At 36.2% G+C, this 20,441-nt stretch overlaps 2 protein-coding genes across 3 annotated transcripts; both read right to left on the bottom strand.

The window, feature by feature from the left end:
- Window positions 1-5,635: 5,635 nt before the first annotated feature.
- Window positions 5,636-8,030, bottom strand: LOC119490994 (T-box transcription factor TBX1-A; the record flags this gene model as incomplete). The annotated part of the gene is made up of 5 exons (XM_037774547.1): window positions 5,636-5,707; window positions 6,515-6,670; window positions 6,801-6,972; window positions 7,590-7,691; window positions 7,810-8,030. Coding segments are annotated over 5 exons (723 nt in total), but the record flags the coding sequence as incomplete, so codon positions are not given.
- A 3,286-nt stretch (window positions 8,031-11,316) lies between these two features.
- Window positions 11,317-13,340, bottom strand: LOC119492038 (apolipoprotein A-I-like). Of its 2 annotated transcripts, XM_037776371.1 has the most exons (4): window positions 13,324-13,340; window positions 12,673-12,721; window positions 12,405-12,549; window positions 11,317-12,310 (listed from the first exon to the last, which is right to left on the bottom strand). In XM_037776371.1, exons 2-4 carry the CDS (start codon window positions 12,710-12,712, stop codon window positions 11,704-11,706), a joined length of 792 nt encoding a protein of 263 aa, XP_037632299.1. In that variant the 5' UTR covers window positions 12,713-12,721; window positions 13,324-13,340; the 3' UTR covers window positions 11,317-11,703. The 2 variants fall into 2 exon arrangements, with proteins under 2 accessions (XP_037632299.1, XP_037632298.1); XM_037776370.1 differs by lacking the exon at window positions 13,324-13,340 and having other exon boundaries at window positions 12,673-12,832.
- Between the last annotated feature and the right edge of the window lie 7,101 nt (window positions 13,341-20,441).

Below are 20,441 nucleotides of genomic sequence, written 5' to 3'. Positions count from 1 at the left end.
CATATGCGAGCGTGCATGGGATCCCGACCCGGTAGATTTATACTTGTAAAAAGTTACAAAAAGTCCCTTTAAGTCTTTTCAGAGTTCAAGAAAATGTCCATCCTTTAAAATATTGAGATACTCTACAGCTTTTTGGTTTTCGACATTTTCAAGTAAGGTACCTTACTGCTTGAGTTCAACAAGAAACCGACGAAAGCAGGGTCAGACCATTTCAATTTGTGGATATGGAATTTACCAAGAATAATCAGAAGCTGAATTATATAGGTAATGTTGCTATCCATCCCATAAAACACAAAATATAACATCACATCAAATACCTGTACATTAGCACTCATTTTTCTATTTATGAAATTTTGCATATCAGTCCAAAATAAAATCGAATGATTACAGTGAAAAAACAAATTAAATATGGTTTCTCGATCTGAATCACAGAAAACACATGTAGAGTCTATATTTATTTTAAATCTTTCTAATACTTCTTTAACAGGGTAAATTCTATGAAAAATCTTGAAGATATCTTATTGATATAATATTTGTTTAGAATACAACAAGCCTTTTTCAACTGTAAATCACCAATAATAGACGACCAAAAGAATTTCACTGCAGTAGGTGTAACACAGTTCAAAACATCTCTAATGTGTCTGTTAGTAATAATAATAAACACCCAACTGAAATATAGTGCTACCACAGGAATGAGTCTTAAAAGCGGGAAATTAGACATTTTTTCCAGACTTTTTTCAGACTTTTTTTTGGGACATTTTTCAGACTTTTTTTTTTTTTAAATCTTTTTCAGACATTGTTTAGATTTTTTTCCAACATTTTTCAGACTTTTTTTAGACATTTGTTTCAGACTTTCCTTGGGACATTTTTCAGACTTTTTTTTTTTTTTTTTTTTTTTTTACCCTTTTCAGACATTGTTTAGACTTTATTTTTACGGACATTTTTTTCAGACTTTTTTTTTCCAACATTTTTCAAACTTTTTTTTCAGACATTTTTCAGAGTCTTTTTTTCCAGCATTTTTAAAACTTTATTTTTCAGACATTTTTCAGACTTTTTTTTTTTTTTTACCTTTTTCAGACATTGTTTAGACTTTATTTTCCAACATTTTTCAAACTTTTTTTTTCAGGCATTTTTCAGAGTCTTTTTTTCAGGCATTTTTCAAACTTTATTTTTCAGACTTTTTTCAGGCATTTTTCAAACTTTTTTTTCAGACATTTTTTTCAGACATTTTTCAGACATTTTTCACACTTTTCTTGGGACATTTTTCAGACTTTTTTTTTCAAACTTTTTTCAAACTTTTTTTTCAGACATTTTTCAGAGTCTTTTTTTCCAGTATTTTTAAAACTTTATTTTTCAGACTTTTTTCAGACTTTTTTTCAGGCATTTTTCAAACCTTTTTTTCAGACTTTTTTTTCAGAAATTTTTCTGACAATTTTCACACTTTTCTTGGGACATTTTTCAGACTTTTTTCTTTTTTTTTTTTTTACCCTTTTCAGACATTGTTTAGACTTTATTTTTACGGACATTTTTTCAGACTTTTTTTTCCCAACATTTTTCAAACTTTTTTTTCAGACATTTTTCAGAGTCTTTTTTCCAGGATTTTTAAAACTTTATTTTTCAGACTTTTTTTTCAGACATTTCAGACTTTTTTTTTTTTACCTTTTTCAGACATTGTTTAGACTTTATTTTTACGGACATTTTTTCAGACTTTTTTTTTCCAGCATTTTTAAAACTTTATTTTTCAGACTTTTTTTCAGACTTTTTTCAGACCTTTTTTTCAGACATTTCTTTCAGCCATTTTTCTGACATTTTTCACACTTTTCTTGGTACATTTTTCAGACTTTTTTTTCAGAAATTTTTCTGACATTTTTCACACTTTTCTTGGGACATTTTTCAGTCTTTTTTTCCAGCATTTTTAAAACTTTATTTTTCAGACTTTTTTTTCAGACATTTTTCAGAGTCTTTTTTTCAGGCATTTTTAAAACTTTATTTTTCAGACTTTTTTCAGGCATTTTTCAAACTTTTTTTTCAGACTTTTTTTTCAGAAATTTTTCTGACATTTTTCACACTTTTCTTGGGACATTTTTGCAGAGTTTTTTTTTTTTTTTTACCTTTTTCAGACATTGTTTAAACTTTTTTTTCCCAACATTTTTCAAACTTTTTTTTCAGACATTTTTCAGAGTCTTTTTTTCCAGCATTTTTAAACTTTATTTTTCAGACTTTTTTTTCAGACATTTTTCAGACATGTTTTTTACCTTTTCAGACATTGTTTAGATTTTATTTTCCAACATTTTTCAAACTTTTTTTTTTTCAGGCATTTTTCAGAGATTTGTTTTCAGGCATTTTTCAAAAAAATTGTCAAACGTTTTATCTTTTTCAGACATTGTTTAGACTTTATTTTTACGGACATTTTTTCAGACTTTTTTTTCCCAACATTTTTCAAACTTTTTTTTCAGACATTTTTCAGACGTTTTGTTGTTTGTTTTTTTTACCTTTTTCAGACTTTTTTTTCCCAACATTTTTCAGACTTTTTTTTCAGACATTTTTCAGAATTTTTTTTTTTTACCTTTTTTTTTCAGGCATTTTTCAGACTTTTTTTTTCAGCATTTTTCAAACTCTATTTTTCAGACTTTTTTCAGAAATTTTTCTGACATTTTTCACACTTTTCTTGGGACATTTTTCAGAGTTTTTTTTTTTTTTTTACCTTTTTCAGACATTGTTTAAACTTTTTTTTCCCAACATTTTTCAAACTTTTTTTTCAGACATTTTTCAGACGTTTTGTTTTTTTTTTTACCTTTTTCAGACATTGTTTAAACTTTTTTTTCCCAACATTTTTCAGACTTTTTTTTCAGGCATTTTTCAGACTTTTTTTTTCAGCATTTTTCAAACTCTATTTTTCAGATTTTTTTCAGACTTTTTTCAGACTTTATTCCAGACTTTTTTTAACGTTTTTCAGACATTGTTTAGACTTTATTTTTACCGACATTTTTTCAGACTTTTTTTTCCAGCATTTTTAAAACTTTTTTTTCAGACATTTTTTTTCAGACATTTTTCAGACTTTTTTTTTTTTTACCTTTTTCACACATTGTTTAGACTTTATTTTCCATCCATAGCATGTACTTAGCAAACTACTGTGTAGAACTTTCTTTTCATTTTGATTAATTTAAGATAGATTTTGGCTGCATATGCACACCATATAGCGTATTGTTTGTTTCTCATAACGTCTTTTATTTTGAAGGCAAAGTCACTGTTACGTCATGGCTCTTCAGGAAATAACCCTGGGACACTCTCAGCATTCTGGGTGATGAAGTTTTCACCGTGATTGCTATTGGGGCATTGCTCTCATTCAGAACATCTACAGAGAAGTCCACATTATTTGCATTTTTCTTAACAGTTATTCTTGTCTAAAAATCAGAGACCAATATTTAATTTCATAATTTTTCATCCATTTATTATCACAAACAACAGAGGTTGATTGCACACATGTTCTAATGAGAAATGACCATATGATTTTAATAGTGAGATTTACTATAGTGTGTTTGTTCTTAGCTGTGAGTCATCACCGTATTGTTGCTATAATATAGTTTACTGTGACTGTAGTGCTCTTATTGTGTAAGCATATGGCGTCATTGCAGTACATCTAGCATATGGCTAAAGACATGATGGTTTTGATGGAACACTTGCATAATGTATAGTATCCCTATAAATTATTTTGCAAGGGAGACCACAAACTTATATACATTTATTATAAAACTCAAATTAAAGTTGTATGATATCAAACAAGTAAGCAAGCAGTGGGTGAAATTTAATTCAAAGCTTCTCTTTCCCTACGACAGACTGCCTCTCTCTTGAGATGATCCTGGACAGTCCCAGAAGGAGGGAATAGGGAGGAAGGAAGCAGCTGCTAATACACTGTCCCCGTCTTTCCTCTCCATGGTGAGTCCCACAGAGTCTTTGGAGTGGTGAAACAGTCCACATTGCTCCACCAGCAACAGGTCTGGGTCCTCCAGTCCTGAGGATGCAGGAGAATACAGTTTGATCAGCATTTAGACTAACATTTTATATCACCTATCTATCAAATCTAAATAATTTCCCCTCTGCTTATTCAAATAATCGGATTCTGCTCATTAACCCATCCAGCTTCATAACACTGGAGCAGTAAGATTGAGTGCCTCTTGAAGGAAGCATCTACACAGCAAACAGATCCAACAAATGCTAAAAAATGTTTAGGACTGTCCTCGACCAAAGAAATTCTTAGTCTACTAACACTCATACGATTTTGTTGACTAATTTATTAGTTGATTTAATCGTCAGATCTGTAAAACTGAGTAAAGCACCACTTTAAAGGTACAGTGTGTAGGATTTAGTGGCATCTAGTGGTGCGGTTGCAGATTGCAACCAACTGAAAACCCCTCCTCCCTTTCCAAGACTGCGGTAACGTGAGGCGCCGAGTGCAAAATTGTGGTAACGCCGTTCATCTCGCTCAGAGACCGTCCTTACCATAATAACACTACTTTAGGAGCAACAGAAGTCAGACGGCGGCTGGCGGTACCACGGTTTTGCACTCTGTGGTTCACAAGCTTGTCGTGGCCTTGAGGTAACGTAAAAACACCAAAGGCTCTAGCTAGAGCCAGTGTTTGGTTTGTCCGTTCTGGGCTACTGTAGAAACATGGCGGAGCAACATGGCGGACTGCGTGAAGAGGACCCGCTCCCTATGTAGATATTAAGGACTCATTCTAAGCTGACAAAAACACAACGATTCCTAGTTTCAGGTGATTATATACTAATGAAAACATAGTTATGAATATTGTATTCCATTTCTGCTACACACTGTTCCTTTAAATCTTGTGTTTACCAGAGATGTGCTTATAAGTTTCTGGGAAACAGCATGAAAAAAGCATAAAAATGAACGACTAATCTACGAGAGAAATCTTAGTCGACTAAGACCAAAACGACCGATCAGTTGACTAATCGACTAAGAGGGGGCAGCTCTAAAAATGATGCACCAGAGGAAGAATTTTATTCTAAAAGCAAATTAAAATTTCAAGGGACCTTAAACAACCCCTGTGTTGAAATTGTGGATGTGCTATCATATTTAAAAGAGTGAAAACTACAATGAAACACTATGTACTGAACAAGATTAGTTATGCTGAGTCGTTGCACCCAACATATACTGCATTGTAACATACAGAGAGAGATACTCACTAGTTGAGGCCTTTGAGCCCCAGCTTCTCTGCTCTCCAGGTTTGGTGGTGAGGGGCTCCGCTCTGCCCTCTGGTGGACACCACACGGCCAGGGGTCCGGAGTAACCCACCCTGCACACATTAACACACACACAGATACTGTATATAGTCACACAAGCATAGTACACAGAGGTATACATGCCCGTACATGCGCGTATATGTCCATATATAATCACCAAAAACAGTTTTACCATACATGGCCAACAGACTGCCATGTGTGAGCCCCCTTTGAAAACAAAGGTCAGAGATTGGCTATCATGGAGGCTGCTGCCTTATCGCTATGTACCAGCTGATAACAACGATAAAGATACACTATGATCTAGTCAGCTGGCCTTTTCATGGAAAGCGGTTCACATGTGTTTCGGCAAACTGTATTCAGTCCTTATAGACACTCACCAGTCCTGGGTGTCTGTAGTCCTGAAGCCTTTAGCAAACGGGTTGCTAGCGATTTTTAGCTGGGTGATCTGAGAAAGAAAATAAATAACATAAAAAGCAAAGACTGAAAACTTTTTTAACAAAATAAGTATTTCTTGCTTAACAAGACATAATGTCTAATTAGCCTACAAATAAAATTGTGATCTTCTGATTATCTATGTAAACACCCATAAACATAGAATGAAAGCAAGGTATTTAAATAACAACACAATGATATTGCTTTTAACAGTCCGTAACAGCATAATCAGCGTGAGTGGTAACATTGATGAGTGGGAAACTCTTTTATTGGAACCCACTTAGACCTGTTTTTTTCCTTTTTTAGTGGGGGAGAGGGTTTTTTTAGGGGTAGATAACAGGTCAGTAGTTAATTAATTAAATACATTTATGCTGCGCGCAAAAAGATTGCATGGTTTTTGCCCAAAACTGCACTGTATTATCATAAAGTCGGCATGTCTGTAAAGGGGAGACTCGTGGGTACCCATAGAACCCATTTTAATTCACATATCTTGAGGTCAGAGGTCAAGGGGCGCTTTTGAATATGGCCATGCCAGTTTTTCCTCGCCAAAATTTAGCCTAACTTTGGAGCTTAGCATGACAAGGTAACATGACATGGTTGCTACCTTTAAGACTGAACAGTCTACAGCCTCTTAAAGACAGCAATGCTGGCCGGGATCACCAGCGATTCTGTGGGTCTCAGAGGGTTAAATACTTTTTTCATATTTATAAATGATCAAAGGGCCGGGTTGAGGTCCTGAAATGGGCCTCCAATTGAATAGATCTGCTATACTAGTTATATTAGTTACAATGAAAAGCCCACTGATCCTGGGTTTTCCTACCCGGTGGTTCTGATAGGCAGTGACGGCCATGAAGCGTGTTTCAGGGAAGGAAAAAGAGCAGAAGTTCCTGTATGCATTTAAGTGACTGTTGGGAGCTGGATCCACATACACCACATGGAAGCGCGGCTGATAGCGATGCATGGAGTTCAATATCATCTGGCAAGACACAACAAACAAGTCAAAAGAGAGACATTTCTATATGTAATGTACTTTGTTTCTTAGGTGCTATGCTCTTTTTTTCTGCTCTCAAAAGTAAAAGCATTTAGGAGTCACATTAAAGACTGACATGTCCGTTGTCATCCAACAGGTTGTTGGTGAGCTTGAGCGTGTCGAAGGATACAGTCTGCTTCATCCACTGGGCTCCGCAGGCAGGTGAGTCCGGGTGGAAATGCATCCTGCTTGGGGCCACGACGTCCGCTCGCCCTGCCACCAACCAGGATGAGCTGTGGAACGCATATCTGATCCACACATGTTTCATATGAGTAAAATAGGACCAGTAAAGTCAGATGAAGCTTGCAGAGGGGCACAGATCTAGGTTAAACGTGGACAATGATGGTCTTGGATAAAGTGATGGAAATACTACATTACTGAACATTTACTGTATGTTAGAAAACTCTCTGTTACACACTAAGCACTGCACACCTCACTCTGTGTGTGTCTGACCTGTAGGGCTGCAGCGATTATTCTAGTTATCAAATATTCTACCGATTATTCCATCGACTAATCGGATAAAATACTTTTGCTTTTTTAAGGAGAAACTGTAAATATACAAACGAGAAAACAAAATGAACACCCAACTGGTTTCTCTTTTTAGAAAAATCCACATCTTTATTGCTTAAATTGAAAACACTTATATTATCTTTCAAAACTAAACCCATTTAAGTGCCATATTACATTTTGATAAATAAAACCTTCTGAAATGCAAACAAATAGATTTAAAAAATAATTTTAAATTACTTTAAGGTACACATCTTATGGCCTTTAACTGATCGAACTGTGATGATCTGTTCGTATTCAAAATTAATTGTAATTGAATCACTCAAGCTACTCGAGGAATCGTTTCAGCCCTACTGACCTGTATCTTTTATCGTCAACAATGATAAAGTCCATGAGCAGGACGTATTCAGCAGTAGGATCCATCCCGGAGATTTGCACCTGGAATGTTGGAAACATCCTCCTGCAGTTTATGAACACGTAAATGAACATAATGTAGTTAGAGACACCAAGACATCAGAGAAAAACGGAGAAGTGCATGATAAGGTAACGAGGAATATAAATACGTGTGTTATTGTTACCTTCCAGCTTTGGTAACAATCATCTCTGTGCCTAGCTGGTCAAACTGCTGCCAAAGTGCATGCATCTCCAGCTGAACTCTGACCCCGCTGACTTGGGGGGCCTTGGCGCTCGACAGTGACCCCCCGTCTGCACAGCAGGGCAGAGATAGTTCACAGCTCCGAGGCAGATGAGGACCTAAGGAGAGGAGAGATGTGGGGATTGGATCACAGACTTTGTCACATTAATGTTCTCCATTGAGCTCAAGTGACTTTGATCATAAAACAAACACTTACCATCCATAATTTGAAGGTTTACAAGATAAATAATATGAATGAATTTGCCGTTTCGTTGTATTTCTGTTCACTGCAGTCCGTTCTTCCACTTCCGACCAAAAGCAGCAACTCCTGTCTTTACAACTTTTTGCTATGCAACATAGAACTGAAGACAAAAATCTTCCTCCCGGTCGTGCCAGGTGCTGTGTTAGCCTAGATGTACATCCAAGTGTTCGGAGTAGCTGTTTGTGTCCGGGAACAAGCTGGTTTTATACACCATGAGACTCTCACTGGGGACCTCATGTCTGCCTCATCCATTACAATACTCATAGTGCCAATGACATGCACTAATCACAGCTGCACGCGCATGCATGCATGCTGCCCCAATAATTGTGAAAATGTGCACACACACACACAAAACCTTTTTGGAGCATCTAGAAATCCCTAAATCCTTTATTGTTTCAAATAGCCTAAAGCCTTAAGTGGAGCTCGTCTTGACCGACCAGTAGGACATTAATAACATCCTAATCAGACCGGTGTTACTGAGTGTGGACAGACGAAGACAGCAAACAAACTGCTTTTATTATTCATAGCCTATTTTCTTGGAGCAGAGTTTCAACACCGCACTAATTAGAGAGTCAGTTATTCCCTAAAACTGAATTAAGTGGACATTTCTGGTTTGGTTTTATGGTAATTCTAACGTATTTATAAAATGCGTCACCATGCATTTATTAAACTTAATTTTTTAATTGTCTTTTTAACATTTTCTTAAATATAATTCAACTGAAAAAGCAACACAAAATAAAAATTGAAATAGATCAAATGAATAATATATAATATGGAACTTCTTTCTATTGTTGTCCTTGCTGTTAATGTCATTAGGTGTTTGAAAGTGTCTTCGTCTCACAGTGTGTTGTCATAGGGCTGCTCGATTATTATTACTATTATTAATTAATATTGAGGTCACGATTATTTAAAACAATAACTCATTGACTTTGGAAACATCATGTATTTATTTAACTTTTTTATTGTCTTATTAACATTTTCTTGAACTTTAAATATAATTCATGTGAAAAACTAACAACAAATAAATGTAAAAATTGAAATAAATAAAATCTATAATGCTATATGCTATGCTGTAATGCTATACTATATGCTATATATATACATTTAAATAAATAATAAATAAAATAATATTTAAAAGTACATTAGATAAAAATAAATAGACAACATAAATATTCAATATAGCATAATAATATAATACAATATAAATAAATTAGATCAATAATTACAGCAAATATGTTGTAGTTCACTGCCACAACCTACTGAAAACTCCTGAACATAAATATAGAATAGAATAGAATGAAATAGAATAGAACAGAATAGAATTTAGATCAATAATTAGATAAAATATATTGTAGTTCACTGCCATAACCTACTGAAAATGACTAAACATAAAAATTTCAAATATAATATAATATAATATAATATAATCTAGATTAATAATTACAACAAATATCTTGTAGTTCACTGCCATAACCTACTGAAAATGACTAAACATAAATATTCAATATATAAAATAATATAATATATTAATGTAATATCAAATGATTTAGATCAATAATTTGATCAAATATGTTGTTGGACGCCAAAATTGTAATTAAAATTCACGAATCACCCAGCCCTAGTGTGTCATGCAAGGCTTTGTGTCACATGAAGACATGACCATGATACTCAAAGTAAGACCTTGATAAGGCAAAGTTGTCTGATTACAAATGGGAGTGGAAGTGTTTAGTGGTGTGTGTGTGTGTGTGTGTGTGTGCGTGTGTGTGTGTGTGTGTGTGTGTGTAGCCTCATGTGGCTCTATGATGGGACCGTGTTGAAGGGATCCAGCCTGAGGGATCCAAAGCAGGAAAGCGGGCTGTTCCCTAATAAAGCACAACATGACTTAAGATTGTCAATAGACCAATTCACCCCCCCGATCAGCTCATTAATCACAGCTTTCAGGACCACAGGCAGAAATATCTCATATGTTATTGGAAGCCTCTCTTAAGTAGAACTGATTGTATTAATATTATTTTCCAATGGGCCTTGTGATCAATGATGACCCCTCAAAATGCTGTCTGCGTGATATGACCTTATAGGGCCGGGTGATTAATCAAATTTTATTTTCAATTACGATTTTGGGCTCCAACGATTATGAAAACAAGATAATCGAGATAAATCGATTATTGTGTCGCATTTCATTTCGCAACGATACTCTTGTTTTGTCCAACTTTCCTTTATTGCGATGCGCTGTCACTCGTTTCCACTGACTGGAATATATTAAATAGAGTTCACCAAAATGTTGAATGCATGTTGAGGAGTTTTCAGTAGGTTGTAGCAGTGAACTGCAATATATCTAATTATTGATATAGTTTATTTTTATATCATTATATTATATAATATATATATTTATATATACATTTTAATTTTTTTATTTTATGTTATATTATTTTATCGTTAGTCTTTTTCAGTAGGTCGTGGCAGTGAACTAAAACATATATGATCTAATTATTGATCTAATTTATTTTTATATTATATTATTTTATATATTGAATATTTATGTTATGGAGTTTTCAGTAAGCTGTGGCAGTGAACTACAACATCTTTGATTTTCTATTATTATATTGTATATTTTTTATATTATTATATTATATATTATTATTATATTATATATTTCATATTATATTATTTATATATTGAATATTTATGTTTAGTAGTTTTCAGTAGGTTGTGGAACATTACAATATAGTTGATTGATTTGATAAAATTTATTTTTATGTATAATTTATTTAAATGTATATTTATATATAGTATTTATATTATTTATTTAAATTTTTACATTTATTTTTTTTGTTTTTCAGTTGAATTATATCTTAGGTTTAAGAAGAAAAAAAATGAAGTTTAATAAGTGCATGTTGTTTCCAAAGAGTTATTATGTTAAATAATCATGATCTCAATATTGACAAAAATAACCGTGATTATGATTTTTGCCATAATCGAGCAGCGCTATGACCTTAGGTCAAAACCACTCAAATAAAGTACTGTTAAATTCCTGAGAGGGCAATTTTTGTTATTAGACTGCATTATATATTTTAATAGTTTAGATAAAGTTGGCTATTTCTGATGTTGGCTTCAGATGTGGTGAATTGCAGTGTGTTCTAGACAATATTCTGCTTTATTACATGATCATTTAAGAGTCAGAGAGCAAAGTAGTATAAACAGTCAGATGTTTATTGAGCTGTATTTCGTCAAAGCACAGTTTTCACCAAACAAGCATCATTACACAGAGTTTCAGGCTCTCGTGGTAATTCACATACAAGTTCTGCACCAAATGTAAGCAACTGGCCGTGGCATGCGAAGAGTAAAGCATGTGTGTGCTGAGCGTGTGTGTGTCTGTGTACGTCTTCGCTTGCATGTGCTTGAGCATGTGCCCACGAAGCAAGGTGTATGCATGGGAGAGAGAGTGCAAGAGTCCTGCCACTTTGTTGCAAAGAAGAAGTGCAGCAGTAATTTTGGGAGGTGGTATGGCTGCGTATGTGAGGAAAGACGGAATGGAGAGAAGGGTGAACTGGATCTAGGACTGGCCGGTAGGCGAGGTTAGTTACTCTTAGTGATGGTTGCGTAGACTGCCTCATAGATAGCTTGCATCTTAACCTTGATCTCTTCGGCTAAAGGTCGAATCTTGTCCCTCAGGGCATCGGCGTCATCGGTGTTGATGCTCTGAATCTTGCTATAGGCATTCTTTAATTGCTCCTTGTATTCGTCGACGTAGGGAGAAACCATCAGCTTCATCTGCTCCAGACGCTCAGACAGCTTGATACGCACAGCCTCAACGATGGGCATCAGGGCGGCCTTGGTCTCCTCCACATTGGTGGTCAACTTGACCTGCAGATCTGCCAGAATGGGGTCCAGCTTGGTCTTCAGGACCTCCATATCTGCGTTGTGCTTGGCAAAATACTCTGTGACGATGGGCTCGATCCTAGTGCGGTAATCTGCGATGTGCCTGTCGATGACCTCCTGCAGCTCAGCACGTTTGGGCTCGAGATCGACCTTCAGTGCCTCAATATCGGCCTCGACAGCGGTACGGAATTCAAGGGTGACATCGGCGATGGTGCTCACAACGCTGTCAGTGACGGGGGCAACGGAGGCCTGCACAGCCTTGAGCTGGTTGTACAGTTCATCAATGCGCTGAATCACTCTATTCCTGGGAGGGAACAGAGTTTAGGTTAAATAAACACATCAGTGACAGAGCAAGTATCAATTACAGAAAGTGGGACTGACTGAGGAGATGGCCTTACTTGAGCTCCCCGTACTCAGCATCATCGAGCTGGCCCAGGGACCTTTTGGCGCCTTCCTTCACCTGAGTCAAATACATATCCATAACAGACCGCACATGGGCCAACTGGTCAGGTGCATCAGCCTGTATGGAAGCGGCATGAGCGCCTGAGGAGGAAAGGAAAAAGAAAATATATAAAAAACATTTTAGATGTAAAATTCATATACTGGCTAAACAAAGCTGTACATGCAGGGTTAAGCATTTCCCTTAACGGCGCCAACGGTACTCACCGACAGCCAGCAGAACGAAAGCGAGAGCCAAAACCTTCATGATGGTGGTCTAGAGTGGAAAAAGAGGCACTCACAGTTAAAGGAATTTGTTTAAATTGCACAAAGGAATGAACAATTTAAACATGGAAACCCATTAATCCAGTAAGTCTTTAATCTCAGGTCAGATGAGCAGGTTTAAAAGTAAGAACGCTCTAACACACATCCCTGAATTGGTCCAAATGAGTTGACACTAAACATATGGCTGAAAAAGAACCTGTAATCTGGGTAGATTAGGGATAAAGGAGACAGCTCAAACTGATTAGCTCTGGATTGCTACGTAATCCCATGTCTTTACAGTAAAACACATGTCGTAGAAATACCAAGTCGTCTCTCTGAGCTCAAAGACCATCTCAATCCTTAAATTTGCGGTTGTCTTTATCTCCTTGAAGTGAAGATAACTGCTAAAATATCACCACAGGCTAAACAGCATACAATTCATTTAAATGAAATAAATCACAATTACAAGTTAACACCAAAACGTCCCTTCCTGACAGAGAAACTTATTTTTTGACACAACTTTATCAAAGTTTACAGATGGAAAAAGTCGTCCAGCTCTTGTCTGACTACCTATTCTACGTCCCAGTAAAGAGCCACAGCAGCTTCTTGTCTTACCTAGTGGAGTTCGTGACGAGACTGAACAACTTCAGGCAGAGCGGACTTTATATAGTGCTCGGGTGATGTGTGGAGGAGGGGCGGGGGGGTGGAGGTGTGAGGGTTGTGTGTCTCCGTGGAGGTGGACCTCAGCCCCCTGCCATCTCCCTCAGCAGGATGACTGGGTTGAGAGTTCAATGGTCACCTGCTGGGAGGACATGGCTCAGCACACACTCACAGTCACACACATATTTGCTTTACATTATCAGTATCATAAATGCACTGTAACTTTAGTTTAAGTACCCAACATTTCTTAGCAGCAAATTCACCACATTATTTTAGGACATGGTGGTACTTCTGGGATAGCTATTAGCATTTTCTTTTCAGTTTGATAAAAGTGTTTCTCATTTGTCCTTTAGCCAAGCTGCTCATAAACAACTCGGTGTGGAGACGGAGCCTTGAAGATGGTTAAAAAAACAATTTTTCATTCAATTGTTAATTTTGAGATTTAGAATTTTGCTTGACTTCTTTCAGACTAGTGGAAAGAAAACATCCAAACTACACATTTAGGTGTTTATTTTACTACTTTGTCTATTTGTGTCTGTAGATTTTTCCTAAATCCACCAAAGGTTAGCTTTAGATAATGCCTCATTTGCATATTTAAACATAACATTTCAGAAAACTTCAGAAAATTATTGTCTTAATGTAAGTTATTAACGGGGGAAGTTTCATGGTGATGTCTTTTAGTTACAAATGTTTAACCTATTCACCTGTAGTGTCTAAAATGTATGGATTTTTTCTCAAAATAATGTTCTTTCTCACTCTGAGCCAGAAGTCTCCACTTCAGTAGCACTTATATACACCAAACCTTCCAGTTTCATTCCTATCTATATTCTGAAGGATTTTACAGAGCGGTTTGTTCATATATCATTCATAGCCTGATTTATACAACACTTTATTCCTAAAAACAGGGCGGAAATGTTTTTTTAATGGCTTTTGACAATATTTTCTGATTTATGGAGTGATACAAAGAGATATCCACTGTAAAAACCTTTGACTCTAATATGTCAACATGCAATGTTCATCCAATGTTCAGATTTCTGTTCGGGAAATGTATGAAAATTAGCACATATTTGATAAGATAATACCTAATTTGCATATTTAAACATACATTTTCTAAAAAACTAAACTGGGGAAGTCAAAAGAAGACAAAAAGGTGAGGGGGTGACAAGACAGAACATTTTGTTTTTTTTATGATATCAAACAAAAAGTAGAGAGACAGGAGAGCTGGGAACATTGGTGGAAAGAATGGGAATAAACTGGAAGAAAAGTAAATAGGCTATATAGAAAAAAGTTCAAATTTCCTTGCACAAAGGTATCTCGCAGGGGTCTGTACTGGGTACTGTTTTATTTTCTACATTTTTTGCAGCATACATTTCAAACAACAGTTTAGGTTGACCCCCCCTCCCAGTCATTTTCTTGCATAGGCCTACCATTTGTTACAGAAGAGTGTGTGGGACAGGAAAGCCACATTATTGACAGTCCCAGCGCTGCCAAGAGAAACAAACAAGAACAAACAAGACAGTGACTCGTTGCGATCGATCGACTCTCTCAAATGTAATCTCATTCAATCTGCCGTAACTAAATTGTGAATATCATGTGCTCACATGCACACAGACCCACACAATACCACGTAAGTACTGTAAGCAGTAATCAGTGGAGAACAGTGTATCAAGACAGACTTATCTCAGATAACAAAGTTTGCGGCTGGTGTGTGTGTGTGTGTGTGTGGGATGGTGATGATGATTTGTAGGTCAAAGAGTGGTGTGTGTGTGCCATGCTGTTGTTTGTTGTCCTAGCACTAGTGGACTTTGCCACCATGGCTTTATGTAATTTGAGGAATAGGAATGATCAAAGTTATCTCTAATTATACAGATATATGCGTATATCATATAGGTACTATGATGTCTTCTGTCACACCCGCATATAATGTCCATCAAAAGGTTCATTTCTATTCTTTTGAGATTTCCAATAAGATATAATTAATTTCCCTTATTAGAAAAAAGAATGATATAAAGTCAGTTCAGTAACTAAAGGTTTTACTTAAAGAGGAACACCACCTAAATTAAGAATTTCAATGTGTTATTTCTATCGGAAATTTCAATCAATATTTGTGAACATCACTCTCAAAGCTAGAAACCAGAGAAGTAAAGGCCTTTATAAATTTTACATTGTGGCAAAACCGTGGAATTACAACTCCTGTGTCCGTCACGTGATGCCATATACAGGCAAAGTCAAGCCCTTTCCTGTGAACCCCATGGGACATTATTTCAGAAAAAATATGTAAGGTAGTCAATGGAGAGAGATAAATCAGTTTTTTGATCCCGTTTGAATTGCGCCATGAATTCACAGTTTTATATTTCATCAGCTTTACAACAAACTGTGACTTTCTTGACTTGCAAAATTACGTTTTAAATTGACAAACATCATATGTGTGATTCAGGGCGCAATTAAAACGGGATCAAAAAAATATTTGTTACTCGCCATTGACTACCGTTCATATGTTTTCCGAAATAAGGTCCCATGGTGGTCCACCGGAAGGAGAGGGACTTCGGCTCTCTATTGCGGTGAACTTCTAGGTGATTGGAACACACCTGTTGTCTATGGACTCTATGACATGACAAGGTTGAGTTTTATCACTCTAGTTTTTGGATTTTGGAGAGAGTTGTTCATGTTTACTGATATTTTTGGACTGTCTTAAACCATAAGATTAACATGTATGAATTTTGAAAATAAGCGTAGTCTCCCTTTAAAACAGAGTAGGTGACACATTTTCAGTCATACTTGTGCATTAATGTGCTGTAGAAATAAGTCTTCAGAAAGAAAATGTTGCAGAGTGAAGTAGTCTCGGGTTATTAGGAGCAAGGTTAATCATTGTCCTCAGTGGTCAGTGGCAATCAACTGTAACCAAGAGACTGGCCTCTGTGTTTCTTGCATATACAGCACAGTAGTTACAGTAGCCGATACAGTCAATGCACTTTTCTCTGAATACCATCACTCTCACAATCTTGCACTGTCAATACTTTGAGCTCTGAGCGATTGCAACATGTCCAGTTCATATCTTGTGCAACAGAAAGCAGCAAGATACGGCAGCGAGAACCCAAATCATATACAGTCACACACATTATATGACATTCAAGGCAACTGACACTACAAAAGGACTTTACTCTCAGTTAAAACAAGTTCAGCACAGCGAATTAGCAATATAAGAACATTATCCAAGATAATGCTTTTTCTATAGGCTAACTACCTTGTAATCCATTCAGTGTGCCGCCACAACTGACTGTAACTACCGAATTGGGTGGAAATTAATGAACCTCTCTCCAATAATGCTTTTGATCTCGGAAAAACCCTTCTGCTCACTACAGTACCTACAGCATGCTGGAAGAACACAGTTGTACGTTTTTAGTTCAGGCCGAATTTGTACCTCAGACTATCAGAAAGTACACCTACATGGTGGATCAAATGAGCCGCATCTGGTCTCATTATGTGCCTGTTTATGGTACAAGTGAGCTTGTATTTTTCAGTGAGTCTCAACAAAAGCTCAACATTCCTTTCCTGCATTTACTGCAGGACTGTTTTGTTGGATTTTATAACATTTGTGAATTTAAATTTTTCAGGAGTGTAAACCATAAAACAAATTTCCCTTTGTGATGGTCTGCAGCATTTCCTTTGACCCTTCTTTGTATTTCTCTACTTCCATTTGCCTTTGTTATTTATCATTTGCCACCGTGGTGTCTCTCTGCACTCTCAACCCCTGCCTACAAACTCACTCACTTTACATTTTTATGGGCGGGAGCCAAGCTGAGCTTGATGAGGCCGTGAAGACAGAGGGGTGACGGAGCTGTCACCTACGTCTATTCCTGCTTCTGGGTTCGGGCTAACGTTATCAACTCTAGCCATTTGTCTGACACCAATTAGCAAAACACATATAGTGGCCATTTGTCAGTAAAATCAAAATCATACTTAAATCAAACAGCCTCTGACGCACCATGGGTATGTGGTTTACACAGTCTGAACCACTCACTGCTCTGAGCTCAGAGTTGCTGACTGTAGGAGTGAAACAGGCCTTGTCAGATAAATTACACTTATCTGGAACATCAACCTTTGAGACTGCTTTGCATGTCACCATGTTGATTCAGCATCCACACGGGGCCGTCTACAGATTACTGCCATTGTAATTGTTATCAATACAAACCACCTAGATGGCAAGACAGTTGCTAAGGTTGCATGTTTCCTGATATTCAAGGCAACTCAATTATTACGACGAGCGACAAAAGCATTTAAAACGTGCGGAAAAATTTGGAGAATCTAAAAATTAGGGATATTTTCAAAATGCTTAAATTGAGGGACTTCTTGACTGATAACTATTTGGGGCTAAATCACAGAAGATTTTAATGGTTACATAAAGCCAACTGGTTTCTAGAGTCTCGTTCTAAGAAAAGGAACTTCTTTGTTGATGATCAACAACCAGTTTTACAGTGACCATCAAACAGCCAGACAGATGTGGGGTAATTGCCTGGAGCTGATAAATATTTAATCAGCGAATCCACCATTTGATCAGGCGCTGGCTGAGGTTCAAAGGTCACGTCATTGTTCCAGCTGCCTCCGTGATGGAGCACTGTTCTCAAACCAGCAGGGGAGGTTATCTCAGCTGTAAGCAACAGTGTGGAGCTCTCTCTCTCATTTTCTCCAGCCACTTCAGATCGCTATACCCAAGTAACTGTTGTGTTGTGGTTTTGCAATGTCACATCTGTTGAGGTCGCTTCTGCTTTAATACAGATATTTGGACCGGAGCCCTGGTCGCAGAGCGTCACTGTAGGATGCATCGCCCTGTGGGTTGTACAGCTTGAAAATCCACCCTGAACTCAGATAACCTAAATCAGGGGTACTCAGACTTTTTAGGGACAGGGACCCCATACAGGAGAGAACATTTTCCAAGGACTTTTCAACCTAAATAATTCAGTTTCATTGTGATGAACAGAAAAAAATTTAATCATGTTAAGATAAAATAAGATGAGATTATAATTTTTAGTCTCTCAGTGGGGAAATGTGCCTACATTTCAGGTAATTTATCTTAAAAGCTTTCAGAAAATTACCAGTAATAAAGACTGGCATAGTCTTAATAAATCCAGACATTCAGACTTATACCATACTAAAGCTGACTTTCAGTGCTTCAATTTAAAAGTCCCACATTGTAAAAAGTGAGATTTTCATTCTTTCTTTTTTATTAGAAAGCAGGTTTGAATAAATACCATATGAAAGTATTGAAACGCTCAATTTACTGAGAAATTTAGTGATGTCGCAAATATACAATATATAGAATCACCACTTTGAGAATCACGGACCTAAATCGGAGCAAAATGAAGGTGACATACAGTTGTTTAATCATAAAATATTCCACAAACTCTCAAAAGCACATTCCCACAAGTACTGACGAACGCTCACGTAATCAGAGAATAACGAGGACACACTTGAGCAACGTCTCCACCAACCGCCACACAGTGAGTTCAGTTGCTCTGACCGGTGATAGGGAACATTATCTTCTCCTTTAATGAGCCTCTGTGGCCATTCACTGCTCTTAAGACTGTTCCAAAGATAATGAAGTGCACAATTAAATGTTAGGGCCTGCCATGTGCCCAAGTGAAGAGCTGCACACTAAAAGATGATGCAACAGCAAATGTGACAGTAAACTGTTGTTGCTGCAGAGTCTTTAAATGTTTAAAAAAAGGATATTATTTAAAAACGTGAACACACCTTACAGTACAGGTAACAATACATATTGCACATGCACAATTTTATTTTTTAAGAGGAGTTGAAAGACAGTTTTAAGGTACTGGGACTGTACTTGTGTTTCTACTGGAACATGTTCACATGCTGTAATATTAAAAAAACTATTTTGTTTTTCTCATACTGTCTGCTTGAATATGCTTGTATTTACCCTCTGTCTGAAACGCTCTGTTTTAGCACATTTCAATGGAATTGCATTGCTAGGCAACAGCTTGGGTGCATGTTTACTTCCTGTCAGCTGATATCTGCTAAATGCTTTCTTTACTTTACAAGTATAAAATTCTGAAATCATTAGTTTGACTATATATATGTATATATACATACATATATATATGTATATATATATATATACATATATATACATATATATATATTAAATGTACAAAGTTGGGTTGATGGATTGTTGCATTGTCTAGCTATGGAGAAAATGACATACAGTATATAGTAAAAGGGAAATACAACACTTTTTATAAGATTTGGGACTCAGATTTTGCTAAGACCTTGTAGTGATCTACTGTTCATCTTTTAAAAAAAAAAAGTATATAATATTATATAATTATATATATATATAAATATATAAATATATATATATATTATTATTTTTTTTCTATTTTTTAATTCTGAGCGGTTTTATTATTAAGAGTCAGATTTTTTTTTCCCACCAAGATATGATCTTAGTATTTAATGTGTCAAGGTTTGCCTTTTTTATGCATCTTTTATGTGCAATGTTATGTGAAAAATGTCAATAAACATATTTGTCTAAAAAGTTTTATTTAAATGTATTGGGACTATTACATTAATTATTTTAATGCTTTATCCACCACTGGTTTTACGTAGTGACCAAACAAGGAATTGAACCCATCAGTTAGTGGTGAAAGAACCTGAACACATCACTTTTCTCAACTTCAAATAAAATTTCATGAAATGGACAACAGAGATGTAACATCTACCACCATCTTAAATGAAAAAAAAGGATGAGTTGACTCATATTTTAACATTAAACAAGATGAACTTCACGGCTTCCATATTTTGGCTCATTCAAAAACTGCATGATGCATGTTTGGGGGTGCTGAGAGAGAAATCCACATTAGCACTGTGGGATATGTTGTTTGGTGCGTAGGTGTCATGTTGAACATCTGAGTTTCAAGGCCTGTTTGTAATGCGAAAGCTACCTTTGCCCAAGATGTAGAGGCCATTCACCCAAACCGCCCACACTATGGACAAACACAGGCTGGGAGGACAGTCATTTTTACCGGAACACTCGATGTCAAGGACCACAATTTGGAAAT

Source organism: Sebastes umbrosus, chromosome 7 (assembly GCF_015220745.1).
Source record: "Sebastes umbrosus isolate fSebUmb1 chromosome 7, fSebUmb1.pri, whole genome shotgun sequence".
Classification (NCBI taxonomy): Eukaryota; Metazoa; Chordata; class Actinopteri; order Perciformes; family Sebastidae; genus Sebastes; species Sebastes umbrosus.
The sequence above is the reverse complement of the archived record's forward strand: the minus strand, read 5'-3'. Positions and strand labels throughout refer to the sequence as shown.